General features: G+C 37.3%; 1 protein-coding gene across 13 annotated transcripts in view; it reads left to right on the plus strand.

Annotated features, from left to right (window-relative positions):
- The window catches only part of mbl (muscleblind), a 368,573-nt gene that overhangs the window by 318,186 nt on the left and 28,893 nt on the right, over positions 1-21,494 (plus strand). For 10 of the 13 annotated variants that reach the window (XM_065346122.1, XM_065346119.1, XM_065346120.1 and 7 more), the window contains 3 exons: positions 8,540-8,710; positions 10,341-10,436; positions 15,247-15,429. In XM_065346122.1, the coding sequence (XP_065202194.1) occupies positions 8,540-8,710; positions 10,341-10,436; positions 15,247-15,429 (450 nt within the window). The remainder of the gene's footprint in view (positions 1-8,539; positions 8,711-10,340; positions 10,437-15,246; positions 15,430-21,494) is intronic. The other 3 variants (XM_065346127.1, XM_065346131.1, XM_065346130.1) reach the window with 1 other exon arrangement.

Genomic DNA, 21,494 nt, shown 5'->3' on the forward strand with positions numbered 1-21,494 from the left:
GTTAAATTTCCAACACCTTGAGCTGATTTACGGTTGTTGACGACGACGACGACAAAGATTCGTTGTCGTTGTTGAAAAGACTGTAAAGGAAGAAAAAAATGAGAGAGATAATGCGCGCGAGTGTGTATCGGTGGTGTAATTTGGTATAAACGATGTTGCTTCACGCGTTATGAAATTCCGAAGATAAGGTGTTGCGGAAAATTACATTTTCCTTCTTGCTTATTTTTCGCACTTTACGACGACGAGTTTTTCTTGGCAGTTTTCTTCTCGTTTTACTCGCAATCGTGCGAGTTTGCAAGATTTTTTCCATCTCCGCATCCTTCTGCTCGTCGTGAGCTTTTCCGCGCCCCATCCTCGATCTCATATGTTTCGGTGGCGATGTACTTTTTATGACGAGCTAGTAGAGTTTTCTATGTGCTCGGGTTTGCCGCAGCTTCTTCATTTTGCGCAGGAGTGCGGAAGAGGTGCGGCGGTGTTTATGACCAAGTTGTACGTGTGTGATGAGCGAATGCACCGCACATGTACGTAAAGTATGTGAAGTCACGTACCGCGAGTATTTCATTATAATCTGATAAGATAAGAGAAGGAACCCTTTCGGTTATGAATTTAATCCTGTGTGCTAAAGCCGAGCTACTACCATTTGTGAACCCCCTCCCCACTCCTTCTTTACATGTGAATGTGTGCGCTCGTAGTACGTAGTACGTACTTGCGAAATTTGTACGTTCGTAATATGAATCGGTCGCGTGTGTGTGAGTAGAATATCGTCGAGGCGAAGATGAAATATCGAAGGGTAGCGCGAGGAAATAGTGTAGCTTTGGAATGCCATTACATGTGCCCTGGTCTTGGCTGGTGGTAATTTCGTGATAATGAAAATCGAATAAGGGTACCTGTTTGTAGGACTATGTATGAAAGTATCAGGTAAAGGGTACGTAATATGTACGACGTACGTATGTGTGTAAAAGCTAAAGGTAAAAATAAGCACGCAGAAGAATACATATCGTAGGTCTACGGACGCATACGAAGCAGTAAAGTATACTACTGAAATTATTCTGCCCTGCCATACAAGTCTTAATTATACTCGTTATGTAGTAATTTTCGTGTTGTAGGTATATTATGGTGTTTTAATTTTACGCTGTGTGGTGCTTTGCTTGTATTCGTACACGTTTAGTAAATGGACACGATTTACGAGGAGGTATTTTAACCTCAGGTTTCTCGGTTCTCGGTTCTACTATGTGCTGTTCGTACACGTGCATTTCGTATCTGGACGACAACGACGACGCTATTGTAGTGTTAATTTTTTTAATTGCTGGTAAAAATACGACTTGTCGGAGCAATTTGTGATACTAATTAACGACGCTGATCGTGTGTACCGAAGGATACCTGGCATTCGAGTCTCGGTTTCATGATTATCAAATTGCAAAGTCTGTCCATCAGATGGACGCTAGAATGTTTGTCGGTTTCTTCTTTGAACGATGGGGAGGGAGAGAGTGTTAGTAGTCACGTCGAAAACTTTTGTTGAATGGTACCAAAAAAAAATTGTCTGATTGAAGTTCAACACTCGAATCTAGGTCTCAATCGCCCTTCTCATTTACACGTTTGTTTCAACAATAAATTTGAAAATTTTTTGATTTTTCATACTGTCCCCCCCCCTCTTCATTCTTCTAAAAATGCGCAAAATTTAAATTTTTTAAATAATTTTCTGAATCACATAAAACATTTTTGAGAGTAAAGAATAGAAAATATGCATAAAATTAAGTAAGTAGGATTTTAAAAATAAGATGGTGAATATGTTCAAATTTTAGTAAAATACGATGATGATAAAAAATGAAAAAAGTAGCTCCCACTTCAAAATTTTGACGAAATGAATTTGGATGTTTTTATGATGTAGGAGGGCTCTAAAACTGCTGAAAAAATAGAAAAAATAGGGAAGATCCAAATTTTGTGAAAAAAGTTGCGAATTCCTTTCAAGAGCTGAAGGTAAAAACGAGTCTTTGAAATATGTACATAATTCTGACGTTCCTTTTATGAATGATGAATTTCAGTCAACGAGTCTCCTGTGAATGGCGGACTCGGTTTTTTCACTGAATTCATTGCTCTTGAATGTGAATAAACTCTTCCTTATGATCAAGTCTTTCGTGAATGACGAAATTTTCTTATATGAACGTGAACGATTCGTTTGTCAACAACTGAACTTTGATCTGAAATGGTTGCTCTTGGAATGTAGATAATTTCTTATATATTGTGGTAAAATCTAGACATAGATAATTAGATATTGATATAAACAGGATCGGAAACTCGTGAAGCTACAATCCTTCACCTCCCCCCAAAAAAAACACTTGGTCTACACGATTGTGATTGATTGATTTTTTTGGCTTCACTTTTTCCTGTAGATTTTGAATAGTGAGTTTTCGTTCGAATTTAGACGTTCGCGAACGACTGACTCGATTCTGTGGACAATTCGTTCATTAACAATTTGAATTTTTCTCCGAATTTACTTTTAAAATACGAGTAACCTGTTCTCAATTATCAAATAGAGCCTTTCGCGAACGACTGACTCGAATCTGTGAACGATTCGTTCGTAAACTATTAAAATTTTGTGAAAATTGCTCTTAGAACGTAAATTATCTTTTCTTTCTCTGTGCTATGATAAATTCTGAACGTTCGCGAACGACTGACTCGATTTTGTAAACGATTTGTTGATCGGCGACTGAATTTTTCTCCGAATTGAGTGCTCTTGAAGTATCAATACCAATAGTGTCGTCTTTATGATCAAGTCGAGTCGTTCGCGAACGACGGACTCGATTCTGTAAACTAATCGTTCGCGAACGACCGAATTTTTTTCAGAATGAGTTTCTTGTGAAATTTAAATAATATTCGTGACTGATCAAGTCGTTCGCAATTGATTGACTCGATCATGTGAAGGATTCGTTCACGTACAACTGAATTGAATCAGAAAGTTTTAGATCCTGAAAAAATTTTTGAGATCAAGTTGTTTACCGACGATGGGATTTTCCCCTGAAGTAATTGCTTTGAAATCGTACATTAATTAATGTACAGTACAAACACTCTGAAAATTTTTCCGAACAGATGCCTGAACGATTGTCTAGTGTGTGCAGAAATACGACCCGAGTTGATTTCTGCTCTACAAAGAGATGAAAAAGCTCTAGGCCTTTTCGGAATGTTCTTTATACGCATCTACGTATATGATATGTACGTATTTGTTGCAGCCATTGTCGTTGTTATTGTTTCGTCAACGTCGTCGTCGACATTGCGTGGGTGTCACATTCGTACGTTGCGTGTGTGAACTGTGATATCGAAGCTAGAGCCAGGGCGCGAGTATGGCTAGGAAAATGGAAAATTAAAAAAAACAACGAGGGAAAAAAGTGAAAATGCGGTGGAGAAGATGAAACGACGTTTGCTGTGTGAAAAAGGATTACGTCGCTAGATGGATGGAGGTGCACCCAACACAAATACACTTACGTTAGCTCGTGTATTAATATATACGAGCGAGTATAAAGGGTTTTGCAGCGTATATTTGTCATTTTATATTGGAAAAATACCGCGTTCTAGCTCCGGCACGATGGCGAGATTAAAAAATAGAACAGAGCAGAAATCACACGTAGCTTCGTCGCACTTATAGTGTGTAACACGGTGCTTTATACGTATATACTCGACGTACTTATGCAATAAACCTCCGGGCACTGGAGCGAGAGAAGGTGCGGGAAGAGTGTTGTATTTCATCTGGAGTGAATTTTCGCTGAATTTCCAACTGTGTGCGGGGTGTTTCGTGGAATGTAGTATGCAAAAATGCGAAAATTTAATCGTAGATGCGACTCGAAGCGACAAATGAAAAAACATTGTCAGGTTTAGTTGCTTATATTGTGAATTGAATAAAAATACCAAAATTGAAGGAGCAATATCCTTTATCCAAAATTTCGATAGTAAAACTTGACTTCTAATGTCATCTGGGTCTCTTGTGTCTGCTTTTTCTTATGAAAAAACTAGAGAAGTTCGTATTTTTTCATTTTTTTCTTTGAAAGGAGTGTTATAGTCCCTCCAACAATTTGATAAATACGTATATCAAAATTTTCAAAAATATCAACCGTTCGTTTCCCCTGCATTTTTAATATTGGGAGAATTTCATTGTAAATAAATTTTAGAGCTTTTCAATCCTTCGAATAAGCTTTATTTTCATTGACGATGTTGTTCATTTTATGTAATTTTGATAAATAAATAGGCAGGCTTGGGGGCCAGCTAGATAGGTGGTGGGTATATACATATGTACCAGAGTACACAATAATATGTACCGAGGTTGATTATGCACGTGTACAATATTATTATAATGTAACCTGGCAGGCAGGCGGATAGCCGAAGAACCATTAGAATAGAGAGAGAGACTCGCAGCTCGCATATGAGCAAGTTGGAATAAAAAAGGGAGCCATATAATACGAGCGGAAAATTTCTCATTTACACCAGGGCGTAATTTACATGTCGGTAATTGCGACGACGACGACGGCAACAGCAACGTACGGTAGGTACATAACGTTTGAAAAATGTAATTGAAACGGGGTACCCCCTCACCGCTTCACCATGACATTCCCTTTTGTGAGGCTGCGAAGAAATTCAACGAGCCGCGTATGTGTACAAAGCTGCCGATGAAATTTGTAATGACACGCACCTTGCCTATCTGTATCTGTATCTATGTTTTCGTATGTGGATGTGCTACATGGTAGATAGATCTGTGTGTTGCCCATATATATCTACGTACGAAGCTTGGGGGTAGGATGGAGACGAGGGGCGAGGGGCGAGGGCGAAAAGGACGGTTCATTAATCACGAAAAATTATTATATAATTTTGTAAAATATTAACGTTACATCGCTATACCGAACGCTCTGCGTCGAGACCCGGTATTTCAGTGGCGAAATTGTGGGGGGGGGGGTGGCGCTGGTGCTATCGTCAAAAATTCTACGTAGCTAGGTAAATGGAATAGAGAGAAGACCGTGGTGTGGAGCTTTTGTGTATGTGTTTGTGTTTGTGTAGGTGACTAGGTATACGACGAAGGGAAAGTGTACCTGCACCCTTTTGGTGCAGAGGTAAGCCTAGAAATTATAGCCGAGGATGTGGAAGGGGGAATAGGGTAAACGGTGGTAAAATGTAATAAAGCTCGCAGGGAGGTCGTTTATTTTATGCGATGGCGTGCGTGCCCGAGTAGACTTTTTTTTGGTCGTGCGACAGGACGCGGACGTACCGAGGAGGGTGGACCTTAGAGAAAATATACGAGTCGTTTACGTCAAGTATATAACATTCTGACTAAATTTGCTTTAATTTTAACTTTACATATACGCGAGTCACCGCGTTATAAGTAAATTAGATTTTTTTTCGTGGAAAAGAGGGCCATAATGGAGGGACCCGAGTCCACGAATATCCTTCTTCGTCGTCGTCGTTGTCGCGTCTTCGTCATCATCGTATAGTCGTCTTGTTCGTCGTCGTCATCGTCATCGTCGTAAAATGTGTATAGGTAGTAGGTAGGTACTGTAATGTACCTAGCCCTTTTCTTTTTGTTGACTTTTTCGACGACGACGACGATGGCATTTACGACGTCAGTTTCGTCCTCGTCGCTACGAAATGTTCGACGAGAAGAGCAACAGTAGGTAATAGGTGCGGGAAAAAATAAACGCCGGTTTGATATTTTAAAATGAAAGGTAACCTTCGCATGAAAAATAACCTTTCTTGTTTTAATGACGTCGTCGTCGTTGTCGTCGTAGTCATTATATGTACTACACAGCGTAGGTTAGGTAGGTATATTCTGTATGCTTTGTGTATACAGTACCATACCTATGTAGCTAGGTATACATTGTTACGCTTGTAGCCAACAGTAAATTGATGGAAGGGGCAGGGACCGAGCAGAGTAAAGAAAAGGACGAAGTCATTGTCGTCGTGGTCCTAATTTAAACGGCGCTAGTGCCACTGTCGTGTTGTGCCCCAATGTACTAAGGGTATAATAATAGCGAGATGCTCTGTTATACAGTAATTTACCTACGTTACAGAAAGGGAAAGTATACCTTTTTGGAACACGAAGGGAGTGCGGAGCTTTCGCCGTGAAATGATTTTCGCGTTTATTGACGTTTTAGAAGCGTCGTTCACCGAGCGTTCGGCGTGATGAACGTGCGCGCGCGTGAGCTTTTGAGCAGGTTTCTCAGCTGACGACGTCGTATAAAAGACCGAAATCAAATTTACGTCGTTTTCTTCGTCGTCAAGCTAACAAAAGTTAATTTGCTTAAAGATGTAGTACCATTTAAAGCGTCGTGTACCGGCTGCCTGTGACTTTAATGGCTCCAAATGGTCCGATGCAGGGTCTAATAATAGTTTCGCTGTAATGGTGCTTTTTATTTTTTGCTCCTGCGAGTTTTCTCTGTGTACAGGTTTTACTTTTGTTGAGTGTTCGGTGTTGCAAGGTTGATGTAAGTGAATTTTCATCTTTAGAGAATCTAGAAAATACAGAAAATCACGAAAAAAGAAGATTCATATTTATTAATCTTTTATTTTTTGAGTTTTCAATAGGTCTCCCAAGTCTTGTAGGTAAATGTTTTATAGGTCTTGCATCTTTATTTCATTATTCTTTGAAAATTAGCAGCAAAATAACCTGCAGAAACTTAACTATCCAAGAACAAGTAGATGGTTAAAGATCTCGGGAAAAATCATAATTTTGATGAAAATTCTGTGGCGAGATTGAGAACATTATTTCTATATTTTATCAGTGAATTGCGTGAAATAAATTTTAGCGGTGGGAAGGCAAGGGGGACGAACCTTGTTTCAAAAACCATTGGGAATTAAGGCTTACCTGATATCACCGGTAAAATTAAAAATCAATACACAATGTGAAAGTGCTCGTGTTCAGAAGTTTTTTTTTAATCATTTGAACATTGATATTAATTATACCAGCCAGCCAGCTTGGTTTAAGCCTCCAGGGGTGGCGGTGACCGGTGACCATGACCTTTATCTAACTTTTCTCGCTATCATAATAGTCGTGTTACAATGATACGTTGTCTCAAATAAAACGTTTTTGACCTATTTGAAGAAGTATTTTGCTGGTTTTAATCTTATCGTCGTTTCTTCGTTCTTTCTGAAAAAGGCTGCACGTTTTTTTTCCTTCAAATTCTCAGATCTACTCCCGCCCTCCCATTCTATAGTAAATTGAACACAGAAACTCGCTTCGATGTTACGTCTGTATGTAATCGAAACGATAAGCTGGGGTGCGAGTGAGATTACGAGAAAGAAGAGAACGACGCGATGTGTGTGAGGTGAAAGTTAATTCTCAACGTGAGCTGAAAAAGAAGAAGAAACGACGCGATGTTGGATATGAGGTTGGAAGTAGGGGGGAGGGGATTAAGGATTATGACTGAGAGATGTACGTACACAACGTGTATAGTAAGTTTTGACTTGAGAAAGCTTTTGACGTTGATTTTATGACTTACGAGGTGTGTGGTTTTTGTAAATTGCCGCAGTGACGATACGTAAGCGAGACAGTTCGGCAATGTAAGAGGATTTTTTGGCAAATGAACGCGAAAATTGAACTGGACAGGGTTCTCGGTGTGAAATAATACGAAGGGTGATATTCCCTCAGCGGTAGTGGATTTTAGACGCTCGAAAGAAGTTATATAAATGAAGTACTTGTGCGCGCATTGATCCTATGCATACGAATTTTTACAGTTTCCCCCTTTATCCCATCCGCCGCGCCGCGCCCTGCTTGTTATAGGCTGACAAATGGAAACGGAAATTTCCGCAGACGAAACGTGATCATCTTTGTTTATTAAGTAGTAAAATTTTACGAAATTGGGTAATTTTCCACCGGCGAGGTAATCAAGCGTATCGTTACGTTTTCAATTGCTTTTCCTACTTCGTGCCATGGATAGAATTGCCTGTAAAATGAGCTTCTCGAGTGTCGTTTTGCAGTCTAGAATGCATTACTTTGTGTCGTGCTGCGATGTGGCGAATTTGACTTCGTTTCGAGTACGAGTATATTCAATATTTTTATAGGTTTTTTGTCCTCCAGCCTCATTTTTTTCCTTTTCAATAACGAAGCTTTAACTAAGAATCGGATCGTTTATTATCGAAATAAATTCGTTTTATTATATACTTAGGTATTTTGAAAAGGGGATGAGGATAAGATTGAGCATTGTGTCAGACTGGAACCCCTTCGCGTCTGATCGAGAATTATAGCGAATTGCTGAAAGTAGTCGATGAATTCAATTTTTTTAGTCAGGTGTCTGCAAATTAGTTTGCTTTTACTTGGGACATTTTTTGATTACGATACAGAAAGATGGAGTAAAAATGTAAAAATTATTCGAGTTCATTGCATAATACTTAGTATTCGCTGATTTTGGTGTTCGAACGTTTTCGAATGATCTGTGACCTCTTGCCCCGGCGTAAATAACACAGTATTTTATGTTTCGAATATTTTCTACTTGTGTAATTAATTACGTGTATTTTGGAATATTTTTCCTAGTCTTTATACTAATCATGTACGATTTATTTGCAGGGTCGTTGCAATCGAGATAAACCACCTTGTAAGTATTTTCACCCGCCGCAACACTTGAAAGATCAGTTGCTCATAAATGGCAGAAATCACTTAGCTTTGAAGAATGCCTTATTACAACAAATGGGCTTGGCTCCCGGTCAGCCGATGGTTCCTAGTCAGGTTCCCGCTGTGGTGAGTATTAAATTCGAATACCTAGCTTAATAATTTTAGTTAATTTACGCGTTATTTTTATCATTTTTTAAAAATCGATGCTATCATCGTTGGTTCGTTTATTTTTCCAAACGAGTCAACATTGTATCTTATAAATGAGAGGTATTTTCGCGAGCGAAAAATAATTTTAAAATGAAAACCTGCTTCGTAATACACAACGCTGTATACATCTACAACAATAACAATAACGTAAATATTTGTCTAACCTTTTAACAGCGAGGGCAAAAAAAAATGAAGAGAGAATTTGGGATGAGCACGAACTGTACAAAAAAAAAAGAAAAAAAGAAAAACGCCACTAAACGATTTGTACATAAGAAAATGCAAAAATAAAGAGAAAAAAACACTCGACAATTTTTTTTTTCGCGGGAAAAAACACAGAGCATTTTGCATGAATAATTGACTACTTAATAATTTCCTTCTTGTTTAGCTTATTTGTTTATTTTTTAATAACACGAAAGCTATGTAATTTTTTTTCTTTATCTTGATATCGTTTTTTCGTATAGCATCGCTTTCTACGACACCGGTGCCATGAGCAGTGCACATTGTTGAATTGTTTATTTTTGATTTTTTTACCTCTCTCTTGTACCCTTTCGTAAAGATATTGTGGAAATCGTATAGTTTGGCCAACTGATGCTGATAGATATAAAGTTATTTTTCCTTACCTTTTAGAAGCTTTTTGAAATAATTATTACACGTATTGATGGCTTTGAATATTCGAATATTTTGGGATGGGAAAGAATAGGGTGGAGGGGATGGGGGTTAATGCTGGTCAGATGCATGTTTGAGTACAATTTATGTGGTGAAATGTTGTATTCTAATCATAAATAGTTCATCTGTGTATTGTTATGTTGTTATTTGGAGGGTATTTTAATTATGACGATGTTGGCAGTCGAGGGGGTTGCATGTTCTTTGGGATACGGTAGCACGAGCACGAAATAAAATTGTTAAACGGGTGCACGTTAGAGAGATATTTTGTAAAAAATCTTAACGAATGAATTTTTCGATGTTTTGTGGGAAAATTTTCGAGGCAAATCAAAAATATGTATAAGAATGATTTTCGAAGTTTTAGGGGAGGTGGATAAAGTGATTGTTGAAATGAAATATTTTCCCAAATCCCATAAATTTACTATAAGAAAGCGGAGGAAGATGGGGTGATTGGAGTAAACATTAATTTAACGAGGGCAAAATCAACATAGCATTATTCAGGGCTTTACGTAACTTTCATTAATAACACGATGGTTGTATTCATTGATTGTTTTTTTTATTCAATTAGCACTTTCCTAATTAATTTTTCGCTACATTAGTATTTATTTGTACTTGTATAGTTTTTAAATGTAATATAACGAAATCGTGGAATATACGAAGGGTGTTGTTGAAAAAGGTGATCGACAATATGGTTGATTTTTGAATTTTTGGCCGAATTTATCTCACATAGGCTGCAGATTTGACAGCCTGTGAAAAAAAAAGTTGACGACAGCCATTTGTATAGTCTACGATGCGCATTTGTCTTTACAGTAGTAGTTTGGCGTAAATGGTTTTTGTTACCTTTTTTGTTGTTGTTGTTGTTTACCCTATGTGTGTCTTGTTGGAGGATGTCGCTGGTAAACTGCAGTTTCCGACGTCAAGCGCAGCGGCTGCCGCCGCTGCAACGGCGATCGCACTTGGCCAGCCGCAATTAGGTCTCATGGTGTGTACACTATTACTCACTCTTAATTTTTTTCTCTTTTTTTTTTTTACTTTTAAACTCTTTTAATATTAACGTATTAATCGGTCATTTTAACCAAGGTACCGTTACTGGTGACGCATTTGAAAAAAAATTTCGAAAAAAAATTACACATTGGCTGGGTGTGGTCGTATAGTCTTGTCAGGAGTGCGATCCTGGACACTGTTGACTTTCGACGAGTTACCAGAAATGGTATACTGCGGGATGAATGGCTCATTTACTTATTTTTTTCCCTACCATTAATATTTTTAATTAGCTTATTGCATGGCTACTGTTTGCTTTTGATCTTAAATACGCATTACGCTTCTATTAAAAAAATATATTAATTTTTTGTACGAGTTAGTACATTGAGGTTTTTTTTTCTATGTAATATTTTACGAGTATGTACTAGATGAGAGAATTAAGCCTACATTGAACGAACGCCTTCCAGTATTCTCTGTTTGCTGGTAGTTAGTTGAATAATCTTACTCTGTGATAGATTAGATTCTACTTTTTTTTGTTTAGTTGATTGTGCTGTATGCATACCACACACTTGTAATATTTACTCATTATGTATACGTGTATAGTGATGGAGATAAAAACGCACGCAATTTTTTTTCTCTTTCTATCTTCATGGTTCTGTACGAAATGGTTTTAATCGCGACTAATTTTTTCGATGAGAATGGATAATATAATTTAACATACTTATTGCCATGTTTGGAGAGTTTTTTCTCTTTTTTTTTTTTATTTTGTTAATTGTGTAACTCATTTCTTCCATGTGGTCTGTATTTAATGGGTTCTTCTCGAATTATTTTTCGAAGTGGTATGGTTGGGAGGAAAGGGCAGAGGGGTTGGTAAATTTTATATTTTTGTTCGCTAGGAAATTTCAACGACGACGAGATGGTGTGTGAAATATTTTATTTTTGATTTTTTTTTTGTTTCTTTTTTTTCAAAGTTTAATTATTTACAATTATCATTTTTACCCTGCCTTGAAAGAAAGAGATGAAATTGAAACTACGACGTATCTGGTTGACCTAATTTTTATCATAGTGGTGCATTTGAGTTTCGGAAAATGTTGGTAGAACGTTCTTCAGTGTGCAGAGAAAATGTTCAGTTGTAGAGGAAGAGGTGGCCAAAAAAAGAATAAGATGAGTGGACGTGAAGTACAGAATTTCTTGATTGAAGATGAGTTATTTAAAAATTTTGGCAGTAAAATGAGAAAAAAAATGAAAAAAGTCGCTTTTTTCATGAAAACGGACTCGTTTTACGAAGGATCTTGATTTTTTTTCGAGTGAATTGTTCTCAACCGACCGAATTATTTCTGAAAGAATTGCTGGAAGCTCTCATGTTATCCTTTTCCATTTCAAATAGGGAAAAAAGGATATTGAATTCATGGTAGGAAGTCTTTATCAAATGATTACGATCAATTTAGAAAAATTTTTGTAGATGTTTTCCCAAAAAAAATTGATTTTCCTCAATTTGAATTCGATTTATTCGTTGTACTAAGAAAGCTCCAGCACACGACGTTTCACTCCCCTCCTTCAACTTGCTGAAATAAGGGAATGCCACAGAAACCTGTTGTGTTTTCTTGTCTGCGAAAATCGAGAGTTTAAATTCTGAAATTTGGGTTGAGAAATTGGCCAGGGGGAAGAGTAACTTCGAGAACTTTTAATCCTACAAAGTACCGAAAAAAGTACGTTTTTGAATTACATTAAACGAAATTTGGGAGGGGGTTCAAAATTTAATATATATATTTGTGAAGAAAATGTTTGTCTGTGTAATTTTCAGTTTATTTATGGGGTGTGTAGTTTTTTTGACATCAGCCTTTGAATTTTTCTCCATTTTCTTTTTTCAAAAAAATGAACAAAAGACTCGTCCCCTCTTCCAGCAAATGGTTGTTTCAACCTTTTTTTGTACTGTAAACGTACTTATGTAATCAATCAATTCTAAATAGCCTAATTTTTTGATAATTATTTTACATTTCTCTTTGGTTTGAAATTTAATCTATGTTCCTAATGATAATAGGTAATTTATTGTTGGTTTTGAAGAGCTTTTTGAAAAACTGAACGATATAATTGGCTAAAAAAAAAATGAGCTCGTTGAATGAAGTCTGTTGAAAAAATTTTCTCTTTTTTCCTTGAGAAATGTAATTTTCCATTATAATTCGTTCAAGCTGCAAAAAAAAAGCTACAACAACCGAAGAAGTCGAAACGAAGGTCATAAAAATTCGCTGAAAAGTCGTGGAATGTTATACGAGCTAAAAGCTTAGACATAGAAGATTTTTTTTTCATATTTTTGTTTGAAAACGACGTAAAATGTTTTCCATCTTGTTGAGTTGATTTCATTTTTTCAATAGTTGTTTCGTTGGTTCTCTTTTTTCATCGTCGAATAATTCGCATTTTTGCGCGAAAAATGATACCTACGCAAATTTGACGAAATTGTTGGAATAATTCCCAAGTATGCTGAAATTATACGCCGTACAATATTTATTCTGCCAATAAACGAAAAGGTATTCTGGCGACGAAACACGTGTACGTGCTCGTGTACTGATATGCCTTTGAAAAGCCGCCATCATAAGCTAGCTATACGCCTGCAATGCTTCTTTTTCATCTTTCGAGTGTGAAAAAATTCTAATTATCGAGAGAAAAAAATGTATACAAAGTGTAACAAAAGGCTGATGGAAATTTGCAAAAAGGAAAAAAATGGTTATTAACGAACTCGTGATGTATAATACCCCCTCCTCGCGTACTTCCAGGTACTTAGTACTATTTTTTCCCTTTCAACGCTTCGTACATATATATACCGTATAGCAAAACGACCTGGCGATGGCGCAAACAGTATGTAATCGTTTGTATGCGTGTACCTTGAAAAAAGAAAATAAAAATGAAAAACCTTCAAAAAGAAAGTATTTTTTCCTGGTTATAACGTTGGCTCGTCGAAATAGCAATGATGGTTTGGCCGAAACGAATGTAAGGCCGACAAGTTATATCGGTGTTATATACGTTGTCAAAATTTTTTCTCTCGCTTTTTCTCTATATACTACGAAGGCGATAGCCGCCCGTCATTAGTTGGGGGGAAAAACCTGTCAAATTTATAAAATTGATCGGCGTTGCTTTGGTGTTGCTAGCTATACGTTTCACTCGAAGTATAGAATAGAAAATCGTGTAGTAATTCCGGTACGAGAATATTTTTTCGTGTTTTCCCCCTTCCTCGCTATGTACGAGTAGAAAAGGAAAAGGGTTGGAGGAAGAAATCGCGTTATACGGGAGGTTGGTGTTTGAAATAGTTTATATGTGAATGATAGGAAAAAAAAGAAGAGGCTGAAGTTGAGGGGGTAAATTCGATCAAAAATTGTATATGTTGCGTTGAGAGCTGCGAAGAGAGGACGAATGGCTGCGGAGGGACTTTGTAAAACGACTCGAAGAAAGGAATACGAATTGATAGAGGAAGACTGGGCGATTGAGAGTAGGGTAGGTGTTCGAGAGAAAAATGTCTACGTATATACGACGTTTATAGGAAGGCATATATTAATGTACGTTGAAAGTTATATGTAGTATATAGGAGAGAAGTTATGGCACCAAAAACGATGCCAATTGACCTAAAAATATCGCCTATGTGTAGGCCTTTTTACTCTAGTATACACGTTGTGCTTACGTGAAAGATCGAATAAAATGGTTTCGAGGATGAGGAGAATTTTACGAGTATAAATGAGACGCGAAGAGAGAAAATAGAACGAACGAGTTACTATTTTCGATAGATGACATTTTTTTCCACTCTATCAGCGCTTTTTGGAATACTGGAAGAGCGGTCGTTGAGGCGATACTCTTCCAGAGACCGGAATTAATCATTCTGGAAGGTTGGGAGTGTCGCCTCGACACGGCTGTGTGTTCTTTGTGTTATATATTTTGAACGCATTCGAACTGCGCGGATTGAAAATCTGCCAGCGGAATCGTATTTGAAAATGTATTGAAATTTGGAAAAATGACTTGCGACCGAGTAATTGGCGCAGGAAGAAATACTGGCTAGAGATAGATGGTATTTGTTGCCTTAAATTATAAGATTTCGGATCCTAAGTAGAGTTGTTGAATTTTTACATGCACAGGGTGTCCACGAAACTTTTTGACTAGAATCGTATCTTGAATAATGATCGCGAAGTAAACCAGAATTCAACGACTTGAAAATGAACGATCGGTCGCGAAGAAAAAAATGCATGAGGATTTTGATCAAATTCGATGGAGACCTTCATTTTGAGTTGAAAATCACTCAGAAACTTGTTTTACCACCCCATCCTCCTCCTTCATCCAGGAATTGATCCTGGAGGGGACATACGCAACCTCAAAAAGGGGTATTTTCGAAAGGCTATTGCTGTTGAAATCCACGGTCATTTTTAGGACTCTACTGAGCGGTTGAAAAACTTTTTTTTTAGTATATTCGAGTTTTAAAATTTTTTCTCAAATTGAATCTAATTTTCCTCTAAATTGATTACTGTTAGAAAACTTTATAATTGATGCTGTAAAAATTCAATAATAATTTATATGTACGTATGTATATGATCCAATAATATCTTGTAATTTATTGCAATTCATGCCATTTCAATTCTCTCAGTGTAATGATGTTTCAAATAGTACATACGCAACCTCTGATGATAAAATTATGCATTAATTTTATTATACACCTACTTTAATGTTATCTACGTTTATCTATCAATTTATTTTTTAAATTGTATACTTTGTCTAGTTTAATGAACGTCAATTTATTAACCAATTTGTGATTTTATTTGTTTATTCGTATACAGACCACTCCGTACCTACCAGGAGTTCCACAAGTTGGCAATACTTTCAATCCATATTTCAGCGCAGCTCCGATTATGCCAACCGCCGCTATACTCGGCCCAGATCCTAATAATCCTTTAAGTATGGCAGTACAACAGACCGTAGTCACGCAACAAAAAATGCCAAGGACAGCTGATAGGCTAGAGGTACGCTTCCATGTTTTTTTTCGTATTTTTTCTTTTTTAAATTCGTTTTAAATTATTTAGTTGATATTTTTTTACCATTTTTTTTCTGTTGATTTGTGCGAAATTCGCGAGGTAACTTAATTGAGTACCTAAGTTGAAGTTGGTCGTGCCTTTTTTTTTCTTTCTGAAATTTTTGTGTGTAGTTTAAAAAAAACTTCCGCATAGTGACGAATTATGCGGTGTTTTTTTTGCCTATGCTTTTTTATTTGAACTTATTTTTGATTGTATTTCCCTGCCTTCACATCTCGTATACTTACCTATGTACAACTGTAGTTTCTGGATAGGTTTCGTAATGCGGTGGTGAAATAGGTATGTATGGAAAGGGAGGGGAAGGGATGATTCTTATGGCATTCAAAGATCGCCATCATTTTACGAGCTGATGATTTAAACAACTTGCTGAAATATTTAATTGTTACCCGCCTATGAAAATATCCTCTCTGCACTGCTGCACTGAATTATGCTTTCCTGCTCTACCCTTCCATCCCATCTCCACGCTGTTTATAGGCTATGTAGGCTATGTCCGCTAAAATGCCTACTCGAATGCTGAACAAGTTATGCAGTGCACTTACAATATTAGAAGATGGATAATGGTTTTAAAAAACGTTTGCTCCTTCAAATGTCATTGGCAAACCTGCTCATGTGAGATAGTTTCTTGTACCCGGTTCACTTTTTGTATCAGAGACTGAATTTAAGGATATCGTTAGGTTTTAAATTGGATAAAGTTTTGATAGTTGATGTGATGATTATAGACTGCTGCCTGGATCGTGTAGGTGTAGGCGTTCTTAGTAATGGCGAACTGTAAAATCGAACGTCATCCAAAATTATGGCGGCTTTAGGTACTTAGGAGAAATACGAACCTGATCACAGATGAGGCAGAGGTTGGAAAAGAAAACGAAGACGATAAACGTTTAGTGCTGCGATGTTCTCGAGTATCTTTTCCATCTTCTGTACACATCGGCGATGATCCTGTGCATGTATGTACAGTTTTGAGTTTACGTTTCTCTTTCTATGTACTTGCGTTTGAAAAAGGTTTTTAGAAGGATATACGTGGGATATAGTACGTATCGTGTACGAGCAAATAAAAGATTTTAGTGGAGATGTTCAAGTAGGTACTCAATCGTTCGAGAAACTTTTTGGTGTAATTAAGAAATTTCAAGTCAAGTCATCATAGAAGTTACTCGATGGATCGTAGAATTTTTTCAAAATTCAAGTGTGAGAATAATCCTCGCATCATTTGATCCATTTTTGGCTGACTTGAGGGTCTGCGAGATTCTGGCTTGTAGCTGGATGTCGTAAATTTTGGTTTTATTCAACTTTGTTGGTTCAAAATTCGGAAAATTGGAATTTTCGCATTTCACTGCAGTTGTTAATATGAAGCATACGTTTCCAAAACGCACTAAGTCCAAAAAAATATTGATAAGAAATTCATGGTACTTAGTACAATTTGGAAACGTAGAAATGGCCCAAATTGGCTGATTTTTTGATATGTTGTAGCCAAGACCCTTGGGCACAACATATCAAAAAATCAGCCATTTTGGGCCGCAACTTTATGCTAGATGGCCTTGCAACCTCAGAATCTTTGAAAATGGACTTAGTGCGTTTTGGAAACGTATGCTTCATATGATATTGGAAAAAATTGTGAAATAATAATGATGAAAAAAATGCTCACTTCAAATCTGGGATCATTCTTGAAATTCATGAAGTCTTCGTGAGCCAATGGGATGCCTCAGCGGCGCTTCAACGACGTCGATACTGCTCCTTATATAGGTATTAATATACTACATACAGGGCAAAAGCACACTCGTACACAAAATTTAATTCGTTTAATTGTGAAAATTGAGTGAGAGAACGAGACTCGAGAGTTTGCTAGGATGCCTCATAACGTTAGGCTGAGTGTAGGGTAGGGTAGGGTACACCAACACTTGCGCTGCGTTAACGAGGCTCTCGATTTAAAAGCTCACCAACGAGATGGGTTGTGCACAGTGTTCGGTACATTGTGCCGAAGCACTGGCGCCCTGCGACGAGATCCTAAATGACTTGGAAAAGCTCGTATATGTCGTACAGAGACGACCCCGATAATCGCTCGAAAAGGGGAACGCGGAAAATGGCGTAATTTGATAATGTTTCGTATAAAGATACGACGATGACGGTCATAAAACGCATACGTGTGTCGTTTTGATTTTTTTTTCGGGTGTTTCGTTCTTTTGTGTGGGGTATGAGAAGAGCCAGGCGGTGGAATAAGCGAAGAGGGAAATTGGTAAATGGAAAATTTCTTCAAATATGGCGGACGTGGAAGAGAAAGAGGGGTATTTGTTGAACGTGCTCGAGGCCGAGTGTATTTACTTTTATGGTCTATTATGTGGTGGTAGAGGAAGGAGCTTTGAAGTAGCGATTACATATTTCAATCTTCGTGATAAGAATTTCTTTGAAAGAGTGACTAAAAGCTGAGAAAAGAAGGAAAGTATCGAGAATTCGGAGTTCGGGTCGAAATAGCTGAGAATTTCGCTCGAAAGTTTTCTTAAATCGAGGTAGATTTGTCGAAATGTTGGTATTAAACAAATAATTTGACTGTTCAGCTGAAAGAAGTCTATTGATGCAAAGAAATTCGTAAAAATTAGCGAAATAACCTTCGAAAACCTAAATTTTCTTCTTAAAAATGATTCCCCTGGAAAATTCAAACAATGCAATAAGTGGCTTACGTAGTCGTGATCTTTCGCTACATATGTATAATCAATAGTTTAAGTTTTAGTAGAAAAAATACACCCTCCTCTTCACCAACCTATTCAAATGCACCTTATATTTGAAACGAGTAGTTGATCTGGTATTTTTTTTCTTTCAATTTTTTTTTTTTTGTATTGTGTAGATTTTCTCGTAGATGAAATTTTCCATTGTCTTGGTGCATTTGTAATTTTTTTCTTTTTTAGAATTGTGTGAACTTATCAGCTGCACGACTCGATTTATTAGAAGGGGGCAGGGGGAAAATGAAGGGAAGGTAGTACACGAATGCGAGACGTATTGATCGAGGCATTTTTTTTTTCATCTCGTTCGATGCATTTGTACGGAATCGTTGTAATTATAAATGTGAGAATTCTTAAACACCAAAGGAAAAAAATAAAGGATGATGTCGAGGGTTAGCATTCGTGTAAAGTTGCAACTTTCTTCGTTACTGCTTGGCTTTTTATTTCAGTTATTTTTTTTTCACGTCTTCGCTTTTCTACAGATGAAAAGAGTTAAAAGATTACAAAATAGTGGAAATGATATCAGTGTATTTGAAGTTCGATCGAGTTCTACAAATTACTCAAAAATAAGGCTTTGCGGCTGGAAAAAAAGTTGTACGTCGAATAGGATGACGAGGATAACACTATTTTCAAAGTGATACGAAGTGGAAGGGAAAAGAGAAGTATGATGGGAATAAATGTGCGCCAAGTTTGGAATCATATTCGTCCTCGTAGCCCAATAGAGCGTGTTAAAAGCTGCCTATAGAGATGAAAAATTCCACCAACTTTCGATGGATTATTGACGTCGAGAGATGGTGGGTAAGGTAGATGAGAGGATGGAAGAAGGGTTAAAAGACGTTGGAACGAAATGGCAAAAAATTAGTATGCTATTTGCGTGTTTGCGTAGAAGATGGAAAATGGCAATACGAATTTTTTTATTGAATTTTCTACGAGTTTATGTCGTCGTATTCGTTTGGTCTTCGTTTTTCGTAGCGGTATGCCTTTTTCCTTATCGTCTTTGGTGTTTTGTCAACGATTCTTGGTTTCAATTTTGTTTGAAAAATTTGGTCGTCATTTTGTCAAGTTTTAATGCTGTTTTGAATTTTATGTTTTTCAATTTTAAAAAAAGTTGTAATCACCTTCCCAGTTTTCTTTTTTCATCTAACGAAATTTTTAATTTATGAAAATTTTGAAAATTTCCATTCAATTTTACGATTCTTTATTTTGATTCGAAAAAATGTTTCGTGTTTTGGTAAATTTGTCTTTTACCCTAGTGGAATTCGATCAAAAAAAAAAAAAAAAGAAAACTTGAAACAAAAGTGTTGTCAACTTGATAAAACTGAAACGAAAAAAAAATTGTCAGTACTCACTCGTGAACTATTTTTACGCATCTCTTTTCTATTTATCAAGTCAGTTCTGGGATCAGGTGTGTGGGAATTTTTTTACTCGAAAATTCTTTTTTTCAATACATACTGCGTACTTCTTGGAAATTGAATGAAAATCGAAAATGCCCATCAGGCTGCTTTGTATAAAGTACCTATAAACATGCGAAGTGACATATGAAATTGAAATGGCTGAAGGTAGCCATGGTGTAGGTGTAGAAGTTGAAAAATGGGAGGTATTTTATTGATATGTAGCGACTATCGAATGTGTGTTTATGGTATGCGCTGAGTTCTATAAATAGTAATCCAAATTTCTACGTTATACGTTTATTATGAGCGTCGATTCGGGCTTTCGGGCCAAAGCTGTATTAAAGAGCGAGGTAAATTAAGGAATCGAGGTAGATGAGGGGATCGCTGGCCGACAAGCGACGTTCGCGTATATCAACGTCAAAGTAGGTACTGGGTACACGAATTTTGCGGAATGAGAAATTGCGATAGAGGAGAATGCAGAGAAACCACGATTGTTGTGTGAAATTACCGCTGCGATAAGTATTCGACGTATTTGAGAGCAAAGCCTGTTAGGGTAGAGAATAGAGATGTAGATGTTTCCTTATTAAGGCGTGTTGGCAGCAAATTAACGAGGGGAGGAGGAGGAGGTAGTGAATCGAAAATTGCGACTGCAACTTTGTGAAACTGAAATGAAGGAATTGATGAGATGGATGGTTCTGTTGAATGATTTGTTTTTTTTTTTTGTTGGAATCTGACATATTTTTCAGAATTTGTGATTAATGATGTTAGTATATTTCAGCAGCAGCCGAGGTTACAGCTATGTGATCAAATCATTTGGGAGTGACTTATATTCAGTTCTGTTGTTCGCGAACGATTCACTTCGACTCGAACTGTCGTTCACGAATGATTCACTGGAATTCGAGCTGTCATTCGCGAATGATTTACTTAGATGTGATCTGTCATTCGTGAACAACTCAAATTTGATCATATCGTTCGCGAATGATTCACTCAAATTCAATTGCCTTTCAATTATCATGAACAACTCTTTGATCATTTCGTTCATCAGTTTTTCATCCTAATAAGATCCATACTACCGTAAGCAGTCTCGAGACTGCTCCGTCGCCGATTACATTGCTTTTTTTGTGTATTATTCGCGCCCTGACCTCGTCGAGTTCAGAATAAAATCTCTGGAAAATTTTCCAACATCGGCCGCCACATCCCGTAATCAAATTTCTTTCGCATTGCGAGGTTCAGTTGATAAGAAAAATAGCGCGAAGCACATTAATATTTATCGTTGGTATAAAATGCGGAATTTAAAATGGTTTTCCATCGTACCTAATGGTGCAGCAGCTGCAAATGTGGCACGTACACAGGTTTCTCGTTGTTTGTTAATATTTTTTAAAATTGCCAGTACACTTCGGTCCGCCGTTGCTGCAGCCGCTACAGCGTACTATGGTACATACGAATGTACGGACACAAAATTTATTCGCCCCCGAAGTCCAGCGCTGGTATTTTCACAGGCAGTCGAGCGAGTCGAATAGTTGGAACACGAACTCGGCGAGAAGAATGATTGGTGGAAAATCAATTTTATCGTTTGGACGTGCGTTAAAAACTCGGGAGCTTTGAGAGTTTTTGTACGTAAAGACCGATGAAGCTGGATGAAGGGAGGAAGCAGCGAGAGAGGATACGTTGGTTTCCGGTGTTGCTCTGCCATTTTCTGGTAGTGTAGAGTGAACGACGATGCGATATTTGGAGGCAGAAGTATAGAACGTCGGAGAGGGTTTTCGCTCTTTTTAATTGGAAGTTGTACAAGCAGCATCGGTGGCGGACTTTTTTGATACGTGCGGCTTTTCCTGGTTCCGTCGAACGAGGCAGACACGAGCAGCGAGCAGGAAGAAAAGGTTTATAAGGGAAATTT

The sequence above is a fragment of the Planococcus citri genome, chromosome 1 (genome assembly GCF_950023065.1).
Source record: "Planococcus citri chromosome 1, ihPlaCitr1.1, whole genome shotgun sequence".
Lineage (NCBI taxonomy): Eukaryota > Metazoa > Arthropoda > Insecta > Hemiptera > Pseudococcidae > Planococcus > Planococcus citri.